This window comes from Lynx rufus, unplaced genomic scaffold (genome assembly GCF_022079265.1).
Source record: "Lynx rufus isolate CCGP_SWC_20201006 ecotype Redwood Valley unplaced genomic scaffold, mLynRuf1.p SCAF_4, whole genome shotgun sequence".
Classification (NCBI taxonomy): domain Eukaryota; kingdom Metazoa; phylum Chordata; class Mammalia; order Carnivora; family Felidae; genus Lynx; species Lynx rufus.
The window spans coordinates 14,262,006-14,279,540 of NW_025814856.1; the positions used below are offsets into that span (position 1 = coordinate 14,262,006).

The 17,535-nt window shown below is 42.6% G+C and overlaps 1 protein-coding gene across 1 annotated transcript in view; it reads left to right on the plus strand.

Annotated features, from left to right (window-relative positions):
• KIF15 (kinesin family member 15) overlaps positions 1-15,497 on the plus strand; it is an 84,439-nt gene extending 68,942 nt beyond the window's left edge. The window contains exons 30-35 of the mRNA XM_047097166.1: positions 524-633; positions 3,607-3,679; positions 4,150-4,187; positions 14,326-14,491; positions 14,714-14,845; positions 15,175-15,497. Coding sequence (XP_046953122.1) covers positions 524-633; positions 3,607-3,679; positions 4,150-4,187; positions 14,326-14,491; positions 14,714-14,845; positions 15,175-15,237 — 582 coding nt within the window. The 3' untranslated portion in view covers positions 15,238-15,497. The remainder of the gene's footprint in view (positions 1-523; positions 634-3,606; positions 3,680-4,149; positions 4,188-14,325; positions 14,492-14,713; positions 14,846-15,174) is intronic.
• Positions 15,498-17,535: the final 2,038 nt, after the last annotated feature.

Sequence of the window (17,535 nt, forward strand, 5' to 3'; positions counted from 1 at the left end):
CCCGTGATTTTCAAATTAGAGCTCACTTGAGGATTTTGAGCGATGGCTGTGGCACATCAGTTGCACACTGTGTACAGCGTTGTTCCATCCATTATGCTGTGCTCACCGCAAGTGTAGTTATCACCTGTCACCATACAATGGTGGTGACAGAGAGAGGTCTCCATTTGGGATGAAGGCCCTTACTGACTCTATTCCCTATATCAGTTTTGTTTTTAATCAGAATTTATTAAATAGAATCAAATAGAACGTTTATCAAAGTATGGACTTTTGGCCGTCATTTTTCATAAAGGCATTTTAATGAATTGTGTGCTATTGATAAGAGACTATGTTTAACACCCTGTGGGTGTGAAAATCCCCAAAAGCTTGTCGTAGTCTACTTGTTATCCAGCGACACCCAGTGCAGTGTTCTGTGCATAGGAAGGGGCTAAAAAGATGAATATGTGTCTCATTTGTGGCCTTGGGGAGCAAAATAACACCTACCACAACGTGTCTTCTAAAAAGACATGATTTGCTGTCTTCTTAGGAGCAGTTGTGTGAAATGGAAAACCTCCGCCTGGAAGCTGAGCAGCTAAGAGAAAGGAACTGGCTCCTGCGAAGTCAGCTGGATGATCTTGAAAGGGAAAAGCACAAGAGGTGAGAAAGAGCCACCAGAACCCTGTGGGCTAAATCTTGGCCTGCCCGTGTACAGTTAGTTAGAAAGCGGTTGAAATTGGTTTCACGGCATGCGCAGCGTTCACCCCCAGTCCAGGGGGTGCTCTGTCAGTTGCTTTGGAGTCGGGTCTGATGAGGGGGTCGCTTTTTTGAGTGGGAGAATAGGCCTTCATGGTATCACCTACTCTGTTAACCTTTGCATTGTTGTAGAGCTATTGAAAGGAATTTGAAGCCTGTGAAAAATTTGAACCAAACTGTCTACTTCTATTTTAAGAAAAGGGGGTTGGGGGTGCCTGGGTGGCGCAGTCGGTTAAGCGTCCGACTTCAGCCAGGTCACGATCTCGCGGTCCGTGAGTTCGAGCCCCGCGTCAGGCTCTGGGCTGATGGCTCGGAGCCTGGAGCCTGTTTCCGATTCTGTGTCTCCCTCTCTCTCTGCCCCTCGCCCGTTCATGCTCTGTCTCTCTCTGTCCCAAAAATAAATAGATGTTGAAAAAAAAAATTAAAAAAAAAAAAAAAAAGAAAAGGGGGGTTGGGGTGGGGAAGCAACAGAGAAGGTTCAAGAGGGCCAGCAGAAAAACGGAGGATTTCCTACCAGTTTCTTTGGCTTCGTGACTCATGGTCCAGGGAATGCTCCTGCGCAGGAAGGAGCTTTACTGAGGAGCGTTTCCTTGGGTTTGGGTACCTCTGTGCAGGTGGTTTGCCTTTAGCCAAGGCACTTTCTAGTTGTATTTGCTAGTGACAGGGCAGTATGTCCCAGGCAGCTAGGCTTTGTCCTATCGCTGACACTTGAAAGTCCTGTGACTTTGGGCACAGCTTTTGACTTCTAGTGACTTAGTTTCCTTAGCCATCAAATGAGGAAAATGATAGCTCTCTCACAAGGTGTTTTAAACACCAAAAATAACATGTATAAAGTGCCGGTTACAGTGATTGGCAGAAGGGAGTCAGTCAATAAATGGCAGATATTAGGTATACAAGGCGGAATTATGATCCTGCCCTTCTGTGAACTTTTCTGAGTGAGGGCTTAGAGACGAGGGTGACCAGGAAAATCGTATAGCAAGTTGAAGTGAAGCAGAGAGAGGTCTCCATTTGGGATGAAGGCCCTTACTGAATTCAGCTTCCCGGATTAGGGGTGCCTGCTGTTCCTGCTGCTGCCAGCAGGTCTTGGGCAGACACTCTCCCCTTCTGCAGTTCCCCTTCCCTGCCCGGAAGTGGGCCTGAGATGCTCTGTCCGAAACCTAACGAAGACAACAGATACTGGAAGACGGTAGTGGTGGCTGTGCTGACAGTCCTTTCCTAAATGCTTCAGGTTTCAGTGAGCATAGGACATGCTCATTTTAGTAGCGCCCCTCCCGGGGATTTCACTTCCCTTTCCAGGTGATTCCAATGCAGGTAGTCCGCAGCCTGGCCACATGCTCCCCACCAACCCCTCCCCCTACCCCCAATAAAGAAGAACATTGTACTTGGTACATTGTCTTTTATCAAGAGCTAGTTTGAACATGGAAGATAGAATGTTCCTAGCCCATTTATAAAATCACAGGTAAAAAATACTTTATTTCAGGGCGCCTGGGTGGCTCAGTCGGTTAAGCATCCAACTTCTGCTCAGGTCATGATCTCGCAGTTTGTGAGTTCGAGCCCCACGTCGGGCTCTGTGCTAACAGCTCAGAGCCTGGAGCCTGCTTCAGATTCCGTGTCTCCTCCTATTTCTGCCCCTCACATGCTCATGCTCTGTCTCTCTCTGTCTCTCAAATAAATAAATGTTAAAAAAAAAAAAAAAAAAAAACAACTTTATTTCATAGCCACATGTCCCTTATGAGGAGCCATACAGAACCTCCTTCCTGAAAGATTAGAGTGGGAGAAAACTGTGACTCTGGGGTCGGATCCAGCCCACAGCACGTTTGGTAAAGACAGTTTTATTGGATCATAGTCACGCTGTTTCGTTTCAATACTGCTGTGGCTCCTTTTGCATTACAGCAGCCACGTGGAATAGTTGTGTCAGAGACCCCACAGCTCCCAAAGCCTAGCACATTTTGTCTGGCCCCGGACAGGAAAAAGTTTACCCACTTTTAGAGTAGAGCATAGAAAACACTTCCCTAATGATTCCGGGCGTTTTCCTCACTGAGGTCTCATTACCATTTCTGTCTAGGCTGCCAGATTCATTAAATGAAAGAAACTACTGGAGCTTCTGCTTTCTTTCAAGAAACGATCTTTTCCTCATCAGTGAGAACTATTTCTAGAGGAGCCTGTGGCATTCAGGCAGCTTCTCCTTGGGGGATGTCCCCCTGGTCCAGGAGCTGCCCACAGACACTCAATTTATGATCCTGCCCTGGTCAAGCTTACAGGGAATGAACTCACATTAATCAAATTCACATGATACTGATGCATCGTCCAGAATGTAATTTTCTTTATATAGAGGAGCATTCCTTTTCCGTCAAGAGATTTATGTCTGGGGCTCAGGGAGTCCCCTTCCTGGTGTCAGCATACATGGGATGCCAGAGTGTCATCAGAAAATTGCCAGCTGACCATGAAATCCAAGCAGATGGAGTGTTGGGGCTCCATGTGCCAGGCCGGCCCAAGGTACCCTCCCCATACCCAGAGATGCCCCCTCCCAGCTGATCACCAGACTTCTGGACCACCCATCTCTCAGCCCCTTTTGCTCACATTTGAGCCTCATAAGATACCATTCTTGGCTAAATTTCTACTTTACTTTCAGCCAAGCCTTGATTAGATTCCCTGCTCTGTTCACCTCATTTTTTATGAGGGGCATCCTGAATTCATGGGAGGTGCCTTATTTCATCCCCATATATCAGTCACATTTGTGAACTGTGCTAACTTGACCTAATCACCAGAGTTAGCTTTTCGTTGCAGAATTTGGCATTGCTGCATACAATAGATATGAAATTGCTACTCGAATATGCTTAACAGTGTTTCCCCTTCCTCCCTTTCTCATCTATGCAGCCAACAGAATAATCCAGGTCATCAACAACTGAAGAATGAACAAGAAGAAATGATCAAAGAAAGACTTGCTAAGGTACAATTTTTTTTTTTTTACATAATAGTTGTTTTTCTTGTCCAAGAAATGCTTTTATACTTAGCATTTGTGGTTATATGTTTTTTAGAAACCATTTTTACTTTTGAAACTTGTTTTTTCTGTATTCCCACTGTTAAGATTGATACTTACCATCAGTTTTTAGACATCACTGATAATCGAGAGCGAATTTGTCTTCCTGTGTTTCCACAGTTAGTCTGCTGCTCGGTTGTCTGCACACAGTTTTGCATTTAGAATAGAAGGAAGTTTTGGGCATCTTTGTGAGGCCTCCCAGGGCACAGTTCATGAAGTCTTAAAGACATGTGCTCCCTTTATGGGTGCGCAGTTGGGATATTAGAAAAAGATGTTGGTTTAATTTCATTATCATGAGGGAGATGAACTGCTTACTTTCAGTCTTTTTCTTAGCAACAGTAAAAACTTAAGCCATCTTTTTTTTTTTAATCTTATTACAGAATAAATTAGTTGAAGAGATGCTGAAAATGAAAGCAGAGTAAGTGCACTCTTTCATAATTGAAGTTCTTGTTGGTCTTCTCTTTCTTCTCTCAGGGAGGAAAGTGAGTCCACAAGGTAGGTGACTTCTTGCCTTCTGCAGTAGTATGTGGACACAACACAGCAGGTGTTTTCCTAAACACCACTTGCTCATGGGGCTCCTCATGTGAAGCCATTCCAAACAAATTCTTAAAGAAGTAAGTGTCACGAAAGGCTTAGTTTCTCTTCAGTAGTTGATGAATCTTCTCCTCGTGGATGGTGAGAACAGTATAACTGACCCGGTTACTCTTTCACGCCATCTGGTTTCCTCTGATTTAAAACCTTGAGGCCCGGGGAGCCTGGGTGGCTCAGTTGGTTAAGCTACCGACTTGGGCTCAGGTCATGATCTCACAGTCCGTGAGTTCGAGCCCCGCACTAGGCTCTGTGGTGACAGCTCGGAGCCTGGAGCCTGTTTCAGATTCTGTGTCTCCCTCTCTGACCCTCCCCCCGTTCATGCTCTGCCTCTCTCTCTGTCTCAAAAATAAACAAACATTAAAAAAAAAAATTTTTTTTAAATAAATAAATAAATAAATGTCCTACTTCAGGTCATGATCTCATGGTTCGTGGGTTCGAGCCCCACGTTGGGCTCTGTGCTGACAGCTCAGAGCCTGGAGCCTGCTTTGGATTCTGTGTCTCCCTCTCTCTCTGCCCCTCCCCTACTCTCTCTCACTTGCTCGCTCTCGAAAATGAATAAACATTAAAAAAAAATTTTTTTTTAATTAAAAAATAAAACCTTGAGGCCCCCTGAGACCCACAGATCAATACTCTTGATTTCTTCTTGTCTTGACTTTGGGTCTCTTTACATGTGTTCTGTAAACAGGATTTTTAGTTTATTCATACAGTTTTCATATTTATGTAATCTTATAAAGTGCCTCATTCTTTTTTTTTCTTAATTATTTATTTTGTGAGGGGAGAGTGCAAGCGAGGGAGGGGCAGAGAGAGGGGGACAGAGGATCCAAAGTGGGCTCTGCACTGACAGGCTGACAGCAGTGAGCCTGATGTGGGGCTTGAACTCACAAACTACAAGATCATGACCTGAGCTGAGTCGGACGCTCAACCGACTGAGCCACCCAGGGGCCCCATAAATTGCTTCATTTTTTTGATGAACAAGATATACTGTATTTTCTGTCAAGTTCAAAATAAGTATACTCGTTGGTGTTAAATCAAATGGTAAAACATTAGAAAGATAGTGTACCCTGAATAGATATTCATCTGGAACAGAGGTCCTCAAACATTTTCACTTGTATATACCTCTTTTTTTTTTTTTTATATATATATGAAATTTATTGACAAATTGGTTTCCATACAACACCCAGTGCTCATCCCAAAAGGTGCCCTCCTCAATACCCATCACCCACCCTCCCCTCCCTCCCACCCCCCATCAACCCTCAGTTTGTTCTCAGTTTTTAAGAGTCTCTTATGCTTTGGCTCTCTCCCACTCTAACGTCTTTTTTTTTTTTTTTTTCCTTCCCCTCCCCCATGGGTTCCTGTTGAATTTCTCAGGATCCACATAAGAGTGAAACCATATGGTATCTGTCTTTCTCTGTATGGCTTATTTCACTTAGCATTACACTCTCCAGTTCCATCCACGTTGCTACAAAAGGCCATATTTCATTTTTTCTCATTGCCACGTAGTATTCCATTGTGTATATAAACCACAATTTCTTTATCCATTCATCAGTTGATGGACATTTAGGCTCTTTCCATAATTTGGCTATTGTTGAGAGTGCTGCTATGAACATTGGGGTACAAGTGCCCCTATGCATCAGTACTCCTGTATCCCTTGGATCAATTCCTAGCAGTGCTATTGCTGGGTCATAAGGTAGGTCTATTTTTAATTTTCTGAGGAACCTCCACACTGCTTTCCAGAGCGGCTGCACCAATTTGCATTCCCACCAACAGTGCAAGAGGGTTCCCGTTTCTCCACATCCTCTCCAGCATCTATAGTCTCCTGATTTGTTCATTTTGGCCACTCTGACTGGCGTGAGGTGATATCTGAGTGTGGTTTTGATTTGTATTTCCCTGATAAGGAGCGACGCTGAACATCTTTTCATGTGCCTGTTGGCCATCTGGATGTCTTCTTTAGAGAAGTGTCTATTCATGTTTTCTGCCCATTTCTTCACTGGGTTATTTGTTTTTCGGGTGTGGAGTTTGGTGAGCTCTTTATAGATTTTAGATACTAGCCCTTTGTCCGATATGTCATTTGCAAATATCTTTTCCCATTCCGTTGGTTGCCTTTTAGTTTTGTTGGTTGTTTCCTTTGCTGTGCAGAAGCTTTTTATCTTCATAAGGTCCCAGTAATTCACTTTTGCTTTTAATTCCCTTGCCTTTGGGGATGTGTCGAGTAAGAGATTGCTACGGCTAAGGTCAGAGAGGTCTTTTCCTGCTTTCTCCTCTAAGGTTTTGATGGTTTCCTGTCTCACATTTAGGTCCTTTATCCATTTTGAGTTTATTTTTGTAAATGGTGTGAGAAAGTGGTCTAGTTTCATCCTTCTGCATGTTGCTGTCCAGTTCTCCCAGCACCATTTGTTAAAGAGGCTGTCTTTTTTCCATTGGATGTTCTTTCCTGCTTTGTCAAAGATGAGTTGGCCATACGTTTGTGGGTCTAGTTCTGGGGTTTCTATTCTATTCCATTGGTCTGTGTGTCTGTTTTTGTGCCAATACCATGCTGTCTTGATGATTACAGCTTTGTAGTAGAGGCTAAAGTCTGGGATTGTGATGCCTCCTGCTTTGGTCTTCTTCTTCAAAATTCCTTTGGCTATTCGGGGCCTTTTGTGATTCCATATGAATTTTAGGATTGCTTGTTCTAGTTTTGAGAAGAATGCTGGTGCAATTTTGATTGGGATTGCATTGAATGTGTAGATAGCTTTGGGTAGTATTGACATTTTGACAATATTTATTTTTCCAATCCATGAGCAGGGAATGTCTTTCCATTTCTTTAAATCTTCTTCAATTACCTTCATAAGCTTTCTATAGTTTTCAGCATACAGATCCTTTACATCTTTGGTTAGATTTATTCCTAGGTATTTTATGCTTCTTGGTGCAATTGTGAATGGGATCAGTTTCTTTATTTGTCTTTCTGTTGCTTCATTGTTAGTGTATAAGAATGCAACTGATTTCTGTACATTGATTTTGTATCCTGCAACTTTGCTGAATTCATGTATCAGTTCTAGCAGACTTTTGGTGGAGTCTGTCGGATTTTCCATGTATAATATCATGTCATCTGCAAAAAGCGAAAGCTTGACTTCATCTTTGCCAATTTTGATGCCTTTGATTTCCTTTTGTTGTCTGATTGCTGATGCTAGAACTTCCAGCACTATGTTAAACAACAGCGGTGAGAGTGGGCATCCCTGTCGTGTTCCTGATCTCAGGGAGAAAGCTCTCAGTTTTTCCCCGTTGAGGATGATGTTAGCTGTGGGCTTTTCATAAATGGCTTTTATGATCTTTAAGTATGTTCCTTCTATCCCGACTTTCTCAAGGGTTTTTATTAAGAAAGGGTGCTGGATTTTGTCAAAGGCCTTTTCTGCATCGATTGACAGGATCATATGGTTCTTCTCTTTTTTTTTGTTAATGTGATGTATCACGTTGATTGATTTGCGAATGTTGAACCAGCCCTGCATCCCAGGAATGAATCCCACTTGATCATGGTGAATAATTCTTTTTATATGCTGTTGAATTCGATTTGCTAGTATCTTATTGAGAATTTTTGCATCCATATTCATCAGGGATATTGGCCTGTAGTTCTCTTTTTTTACTGGGTCTCTGTCTGGTTTAGGAATCAAAGTAATACTGGCTTCATAGAATGAGTCTGGAAGTTTTCCTTCCCTTTCTATTTCTTGGAATAGCTTGAGAAGGATAGGTATTATCTCTGCTTTAAACGTCTGGTAGAACTCCCCTGGGAAGCCATCTGGTCCTGGACTCTTATTTGTTGGGAGATTTTTGATAACCGATTCAATTTCTTCGCTGGTTACGGGTCTGTTCAAGCTTTCTCTTTCCTCCTGATTGAGTTTTGGAAGAGTGTGGGTGTTCAGGAATTTGTCCATTTCTTCCAGGTTGTCCAATTTGTTGGCATATAATTTTTCATAGTATTCCCTGATAATTGTTTGTATCTCTGAGGGATTGGTTGTAATAATTCCATTTTCATTCATGATTTTATCTATTTGGGTCATCTCCCTTTTCTTTTTGAGAAGCCTGGCTAGAGGTTTGTCAATTTTGTTTATTTTTTCAAAAAACCAACTCTTGGTTTCATTGATCTGCTCTACAGTTTTTTTAGATTCTATATTGTTTATTTCTGCTCTGATCTTTATTATTTCTCTTCTTCTGCTGGGTTTAGGCTGTCTTTGCTGTTCTGCTTCTATTTCCTTTAGGTGTGCTGTTAGATTTTGTATTTGGGATTTTTCTTGTTTCTTGAGATAGGCCTGGATTGCAATGTATTTTCCTCTCAGGACTGCCTTCGCTGCGTCCCAAAGCGTTTGGATTGTTGTATTTTCATTTTCGTTTTTTTCCATATATTTTTTAATTTCTTCTCTAATTGCCTGGTTGACCCACAGATTCGTTAGTAGGGTGTTCTTTAACCTCCATGCTTTTGGAGGTTTTCCAGACTTTTTCCTGTGGTTGATTTCAAGCTTCATAGCATTGTGGTCTGAAAGTATGCATGGTATAATTTCAATTCTTGTAAACTTATGAAGGGCTGTTTTGTGACCCAGTATATGATCTATCTTGGAGAATGTTCCATGTGCACTCGAGAAGAAAGTATATTCTGTTGCTTTGGGATGCAGAGTTCTAAATATATCTGTCAAGTCCATCTGATCCAATGTCTCATTCAGGGCCCTTGTTTCTTTATTGACCGTGTGTCTAGATGATCTATCCATTTCTGTAAGTGGGGTGTTAAAGTCCCCTGCAATTACCACATTCTTATCAATAAGGTTGCTTCTGTTTATGAGTAATTGTTTTATATATTTGGGGGCTCCGGTATTCGGCGCATAGACATTTATAATTGTTAGCTCTTCCTGATGGATAGACCCTGTAACTATTATATAATGTCCTTCTTCATCTCTTGTTACAGCCTTTAATTTAAAGTCTAGTTTGTCTGATATAAGTATGGCTACTCCAGCTTTCTTTTGGCTTCCAGTAGCATGATAAATAGTTCTCCATCCCCTCACTCTCAATCTAAAGGTGTCCTCAGGTCTAAAATGAGTCTCTTGTAGACAGCAAATAGATGGGTCTTGTTTTTTTATCCATTCTGATATCCTGTGTCTTTTGGTTGGCGCATTTAATCCATTTACATTCAGTGTTATTATAGAAAGATACTGGTTTAGGGTCATTGTGATGTCTGTATGTTTTATGCTTGTAGTGATGTCTCTGGTACTTTGTCTCACAGGGTCCCCCTTAGGATCTCTTGTAGGGCTGGTTTAGTGGTGACAAATTCCTTCAGTTTTTGTTTGGGAAGACCTTTATCTCTCCTTCTATTCTAAATGACAGACTTGCTGGATAAAGGATTCTCGGCTGCATATTTTTTCTGTCTAGCACACTGAAAGTCTCGTGCCAATTCTTTCTGGCCTGCCAAGTTTCAAAAGAGAGATCAGTCACGAGTCTTATAGGTCTCCCTTTATATGTGAGGGCACGTTTACCCCTTGCTGCTTTCAGAATTTTCTCTTTATCCTTGTATTTTGCCAGTTTCACTATGATATGTCGTGCAGAAGATCGATTCAAGTTACGTCTGAAGGGAGTTCTCTGTGCCTCTTGGATTTCAATGCCTTTTTCCTTCCCCAGTTCAGGGAAGTTCTCAGCTATTATTTCTTCAAGTACCCCTTCAGCACCTTTCCCTCTCTCTTCTTCCTCTGGGATACCAATTATGCGTATATTATTTCTTTTTAGTGTATCACTTAGTTCTCTAATTTTCCCCTCATACTCCTGGATTTTTTTATCTCTCTTTTTCTCAGCTTCCTCTTTTTCCATAACTTTATCTTCTAGTTCACCTATTCTCTCCTCTGCCTCTTCCATCCGAGCTGTGGTGGTTTCCATTTTGTTTTGCATTTCATTTAAAGCGTTTTTCAGCTCCTCGTGACTGTTCCTTAGTTCCTTGATCTCTGTAGCAAGAGATTCTCTGCTGTCCTGTATACTGTTTTCAAGCCCAGCGATTAATTTTATGACTATTATTCTAAATTCACTTTCTGTTATATTATTTAAATCCTTTTTGATCAGCTCATTAGCTGTTGTTATTTCCTGGAGATTCTTCTGAGGGGAATTCTTCCGCTTGGTCATTTTGGATAGTCCCTGGTGTGGTGAGGGCCTGCAGGGCACTTCCCCGGTGTTGTGGTGTATAACTGGAGTTGGTGGGCGGGGCCGCAGTCCGACCTGATGTCTGCCCCCAGCCCACCGCTGGGGCCACAGTCAGACTGGTGTGTGCCTTCTCTTCCCCTCTCCTAGGGGCGGGATTCACTGTGGGGTGGTGTGGCCCGTCTGGGCTACTTGCACACTGCCAGGCTTGTGATGCTGGGGATCTGGCGTATTAGCTGGGGTGGGTAGGCAAGGTGCACGGCGGCAGGGGGGCAGGCTTAGCTCGCTTCTCCTTAGGTGATCCACTTCAGGAGGGGCCCTGTGGCAGCGGGAGGGAGTCAGATCCGCTGCCGGAGGTTTGGCTCCGCAGAAGCACAGAGTTGGGTGTTTGCGCGGAGCGAGCAATTTCCCTGGCAGGAACCGGTTCCCTTTGGGATTTTGGCTGGGGGATGGGCGGGGGAGATGGCGCTGGCGAGCGCCTTTGTTCCCCACCAAACTGAGCTCTGTCGTCCGGGGGCTCAGCAGCTCTCCCTCCCTTTGTCCTCCAGCCTTCCCGCTTTCTGAGCAGAGCTGTTAACTTATGACCTCCCAGATGCTAAGTCGCGCTTGCTGTTGGAACACAGTCTGTCAGGCCCCTCCGCTTTTGCCAGCCAGACTCGGGGGCTCTGCTTGGCCGGCGAGCCGCCCCTCCGCCGCGGCTCCCTCCCGCCAGTCCGTGGAGCGCGCACCGCCTCGCCGCCCTTCCTACCCTCTTCCGTGGGCCTCTCGTCTGCACTTGGGTCCGGTGACTCTGTTCTGCTAATCCTCTGGCGGTTTTCTGGGTTATTTAGGCAGGTGTAGGTGGAATCTAAGTGATCAGCAGGACGCGCGGTGAGCCCAGCGTCCTCCTACGCCGCCATCTTCCCTCCAATCCACTTGTATATACCTCTTAAGAGATTTTTGGAACACCATATACCCCCTTGCACATTTTTGAGTTGATTTCATTGAAATCATTGAAATTTTTCGTTGAAAGGATGGAAGTTCCCTCATACTGAAAATAGTGCCATTTAGGAATAAAGATCTCGGCATCAGGATGGCCAAGCGGTCTAAGGCACCAGCCTCAAGCTCCTGCTTCTCCTGGTCAGCGCTTCTGGTCTCCACATGGAGGTGTGGGCTCGAATCCCACTTCTGACATGTCTCCATTTTTGTTCCAGCCATTGTCCTATCAAAAGTCTCACCTTGAACTGGCCATAGAAATAAAGCTCAGGTGGTGTTCTTTTAAAAGTATCCAACTGACTTGCTACTTTCTATCCATTTAACAACACAGGAATAAATCCCCGAACTTAAAATTGTACATTGTTCCTTTTCCTTTCAGACTGAGTTTCCGTACCATACCTACACAGAATTATATCCTAATTTAACATATTGTTTGGAAAATTTTTTGTACCCTTGGCAACAGAAATATTTATATAAGTGGGAAATAATTTGTAAGTGTTTTTTATTCATATGGCTCTAGTGCTGTCTTTTTTCCGGATTGAGTATTCATTACAATTATTACTCACAGTGTCCTAAATTTATTATAAGTTTTTATAAATAATTAGTATACCTGGTAAAATTTCACTGGAAATGCATATCCCAGTGCATTTCATTTTAGTGCTCTTGCTTCAATGAGCTCATTTTTCTGTTATACTTAATTCTGGAATGAGACCATATTCAGTATCAATTCTATTCCTACTTTCTGTTTTTACAACTATATGTGCTGAGAAATCTTATTCACATAGTAAGTAAATGACAGCAGAAGAAATTTTGTTAGAATCCTGTCATACAATTAATTATTTGAGCTCCAAGTTAGTACATCAAAGATTATATAATCTGTCATCAAAAATTCTTTTTAGTGATCAGCTGACAAAAACTACCTATCTTGTGAAATATTTGTTACCCAGTCATCTGTTTTATAGCATCAAAGAGTGTAGATGTGGAACAGAGCTCGTTTCATACTTGGATCATACATACAGTTCAGGGACTGGCTCCCAGACAGTTTGTTGTAGAGCTAGGATAGAAATACTGATCACTTACAGGATCTATGAGAATCCAGCTGTATAGTGTGTAGAATTGTGGCTATTTTAGAAATAATGTCCATTTTAGACCTTCTAGCAAAAAGAATAAAAGCTGTGTAAGTTGGCACGTGATTTATTTCATAATCTAGTGGCCAAGAGTCTCGAGTGATACATTGTCTCTAGAAGATACTGTGTGCGAGAGAAGCACGCACTAGAAAATGGCACACCCGGTTTTCTCGGTCCCAACCCACAGCAGTGATTTTTACCATAATGTTATTATCTATTTGTGTATGTGAAGCTCCTTTAAAAAGCTGTAAGGAAACCAATTCCCAGCTAACAGTGGTGTAGGCACGAGATGTTGAATTTCATACCACAAGCAGTCTGGAGGTGCATTGACTCGCTAATGCCATCAGGGACCCATACCCTTACCATTCTTTTGCTTTTGGCACCCTTGCTTGTGGCCTCTTTGCCACGAGATGGCTGCCATAGCCCCAGATGTCATCAACAAGAGGATCCCGGCTTATGGTGAGATGGGTTCAAAAGGGCTTTCTTTTGTCGGGGGAAAAGCTCCTAGTAGCTCCCAAGAATCAGCCTGTGCTTCATGGACAGAATTAACACTTCCAGCAAGCTGAGGAAACCAGTACCTGGCAGTGGGGTGGAGAGATCCATGCTTAGTTTAGACCAGTTACTTTTTTTTACCAACCCTTGGGAACTCGGTGTGCTTCTCCTTTTTTTTTTTTTTTTTTTTTTCTCCTTTTTCCCCACATAAAGTGAGTTCTTATAAGCAAGGAAGTAAGGGAATGGCCCTTGGGTAAGCAGCAGGGTCTGCCATGCCTCACAACCTTTTCATCAAACTGGAGCAAAATACACAAGACAAATGGAGAACAGCTCCAAGTGAACTGGGGGAAAGGTCCGTGCCCTCCGCCCCCTGCTATTCTTCTGAGGTTTCACAGAGTGTAGTCTGAAAACACTGCTCCTGAAATTAGTTGGCCTTAAGTGGTATATTAAATCTGAGTATTATGTCATTAAATAATCCTTCTATTCCATATGCATAAAAATACAACAAGAAGTATTTGTTTCTTTTGGGAAGCCTCTAGGATTCACACAATTTTATTAAAACAGTGAAATTCTATAGAACTCCATGATAACTTTGTTCCTCATGTTCCTTTTCAAAAGTGTATAAATTCTAAACAGCACATCCTTGAAGAAATGACTAAGGTCCCATGGTCTGAGAACCAGTTTTTAGAATCAGAAATGATTAAGATAGGGGCGCCTAGGTGGCTCAGTCAGGTAAGCGTCCGACTTCAGCTCGGTCATGATCTCCAGTTCGTGAGTTCGAGCCCTGTGTTGGGCTCTGTGCTGACAGCTCAGATTCTGTGTCTCCCTGTCTCTCTGCCCCTTCGCTGCTCGAGCTCTGTCTCTCAAAAATGCATAAACATGAAAAAAAATGATTAATATATGGAGCCTTGAATAAACGATGCAGACCGTCATAATACTTAAATTACATTTGCTCCAGATGGGCTGAATCCAAAAGTTTACCTTTTAAATTTTCGTTATTTAAGAAATAGTTTGAGGAGTTTTCCAAAATGAAAGTCTTTGGTAAAGTAACAACAACAAAGCCTATCTGCAGCCCTCGCTATCTCCCTAGGCTGTCAGTAGGGGAGGGCTGAATAATTTGTGACGCTTTCAAATCAAAATTCTGGGCTTGGGTGAAAAATGTCTAATTTGAATACTGTTGTAATTATGTTCCTTTGGAATACCACAAAGTGATATTTGTTGCTACAGCCTAGAGGAAGTCCAGAGTGCCCTTCAGAACAAAGAAATGGACTGTCTTAGAATGGCTGAGGAAGTTGAACGGACCAGAACTTTGGAATCCAAAGCATTCCAAGAAAAGGAACAACTGAGATCAAAGCTGGAAGAGTTGTTCGAAGAAAAGGAGAGAATATTCCAGGTGCATTTGTGCGTTGGTTTTTTGCATATAGTTAGGACACGTGTAGGACCACACGTCCTGTGGTTCAGAGCTACTCTAGCACACGTGGAGATGTCTGGTCATGAAACCTGGGAACCTGGGCCCTCTAATGCCCTGTGCTCTTGGAAGGCATGAAATAATGTTGTTGTAAGAGAAAAATTAAGAGCGGTTCATTTTCCCCTCCCTGGATTGATCTGCCTGCAGGAGATGGAAATGTTAAGGAAGCAGGTGGAGAGTCTTGCTGAGGAAAATGGAAAGTTGGTAGGTCACCAGAACCTCCATCAGAAGATTCAGTACGTGGTGCGGCTGAAGAAGGAGAATGTCAGGCTCGCCGAGGTAAGCTCTGGAAATTATTCTAAAGAAACTCAGTCAGGTTTTAGAATGAGTGTGTAATTAAAGTTTAATCATTGAATCACTTAACTGTTTTTTGGGGGGGAACTTAGAATTAAACAAAAGAAAAAATCAGTCATTGTCATTTCCAAGCATCATTCAATCCGTTATACTCTTACACATCAGCTTCTCGTTTAACATTTAGTAGTTTACGAATTGAAAATTGTCATCTTAATTTGACATATAAACTTAATGAATGCAAAGAATATCTTCCTGTAAGCCTTAGAGCCTGAATTTTTTTTTTCTTTTCCTTTTTTAAAAAATGTGTTCCCTAGGAGACCGAAAAGTTGCGTGCTGAAAATGTATTTTTAAAAGAAAAGAAAAGAAATGAATCGTAAGGATCTCGGTCAACTACGTAGGCATCACCTCTTGGGAGACTTTCTTCTTGCAAAAGTAAGACCTACACTTGTGCATTTAACAGAGCCGAATTAAGAGCATGATTCCTGCGTGTGGGGCAGCAGGGCTGACATTCAAGTTCTGCATCCACACACACCCTGTGGCAGTGGGCTTAGAAGTTACCACCCCATTTCAGAGCTTTAAATCGACTGTAAATACTGGGAAAACCTTTTGCCTTTTTAAAATAAAAACCTGTAGCTAAGGTTTGCAGTGGGTGTTGGCCGGGTCATTTCTTCCTTAGATGCTATCATACTCTCCTCGGAAGCCTGTAGCAGAAGCTCTAACAATATGTGGTGGTTTCAGGACTTGCCATGAGGCTCATGTTCACGTAGCATGTATGAAAGGCAAACTTGTTTAATATAGGTTATTTTGTATTCCTACTTTAATCTCATGAGCATTTTTTTTATGACTGTAAATATGGCCAGTTTTCAAAATGTAATAAAATCCCTTAAACACAGTTTCGTAAAGTGATTTACATTGTTCACTTAGGAAAGCTGAATTAAAGGCTTGTTCGTTCAACTTGTACTTAATGAGCGTCCGTCTTCCGCCTGGCACTGGTTGTCAGTGAACACAGCAAACAAAGCCTGCTGTCCCCCAGGAACTTCTGTGTGTTAGCACTTCATTCCTTTTTGTTGTGAATATCTCATTGAAAGGATAGGCCACATTGTATTTACTCACCATTTGATGAACATCTGAGCCGTTGGCAGTTTGGGGCTACCCTGAATAATGTGGCTATAAATATTTGTATAGAAGTCTAGGTGGTGACTTACGTTTCCTATTTGTTGAGTAGACACCTAGGAGTGGAATTGCCGCTAAGTTTGTGTTTAGCTTTTTAAGACGCCAGTTTACTTTTCCAGATGTGCTATTTGGTTGCACCATCTATGTTCCCACCAGCAGGGCGTTCAGTTTCTCCATGTCTTCAGCCCTTGTTCTGGTCAGGTTTCTTACTGTAGCCATCCTGGTGGGGTGCAGTGGCTCATCATGTAAACGTTCTCCTAATGACTAATGATACTAAGCATTTGTTACATAGAACACGATACTCAGCAATAAAAAAGAGGCAAACTGACAAATGCCACAACATAAGGAACCTCAAAAAGTAAAAGAAGACAAACCCAAAAGATTGAATACTGTATGATTCCATTTATGGGAAAGGTCCAGAAAAGGCAACATTATAGAGATAGAAGGCAAACCCGCAGTTGCTGTTGGCTGGGGATGGGAGCGGGTGACCGTATGGGCAGGAGGAAACTTTTTGATAGGGGAGAAATGATTTGGTTTGTTGTGATGATTGCATAGCTCTGTAAGTTTACTAAAAATTAAACTATATTCAAAATGGTTTCATTTTATGGTTTGTAGATTATACCTCAATAAAGCCAAGGAAAAACAATTTAAAAAATTAATGCTTAGGGGCGCCTGGGTGGTTAAGCGTCTGACTTCAGCTCAGGTCATGATCTCACAGTCCGTGGGTTCGAGCCCCGTGTCGGGCTCTGTGCTGACAACTCAGAGCCTGGAGCCTGCTTCGGATTCTGTGTCTCCCTCTCTCTTTGCCCCTCCCCTGCTCATGCTCTGTCTCTCTCTGTCTCAAAAATAAATAAAAACATTAAAAAAAAATTAGTGCCTAGTTGAATTCTCAAGGAGTAATAGTAAATCCTTGAGAGCCAGAAACAGAAAAGGAATTAAAATTCATGCAGGGGGCACCTGGCGGGCTTGGCTGATGGAGGATGCAACTCTTGGCCTTGGGGCTGTGAGTTCAAGCCCCGCGCTGGGTGAAGAGATTACTTAAAAATAAAATCTGAATAATAAAATTCTGTGTAAGGTAGAGAGTAGAAACTGAGAACGCCCTGAAGGTGGAGAAGGGTTGGAATATTGAAGCTGGTACTAAAGAGGCTTGGGTCTCAACTCACTCACCTATAGGAATGTCTGGGGGCTGCTAGAACAAATTACCACAAAAGGGGGGGGGCTGAAAACAAATTGATTCATAATTTCTGGAGGCTAGAAGTCCCGAAATCAAGGTGTGGCAAGGCCGTTCTCTCTGAGGGAGCATCTGTTCCATGCCTTTCTCTTAGCTCGCGGTATTATTGACAGCAGCGCTGACATTCCTTGGCTGGTAGATGCATCACACCAATCTGCCTCACTTATCACATGGTGTTCTCCCTGTGACTCTGTCTCTTATCAGGACACCAGTGAAATTAGGGCTCATGCTAATGACTTCTTAATTTGTCTACATCTGCAATGAATTCCAT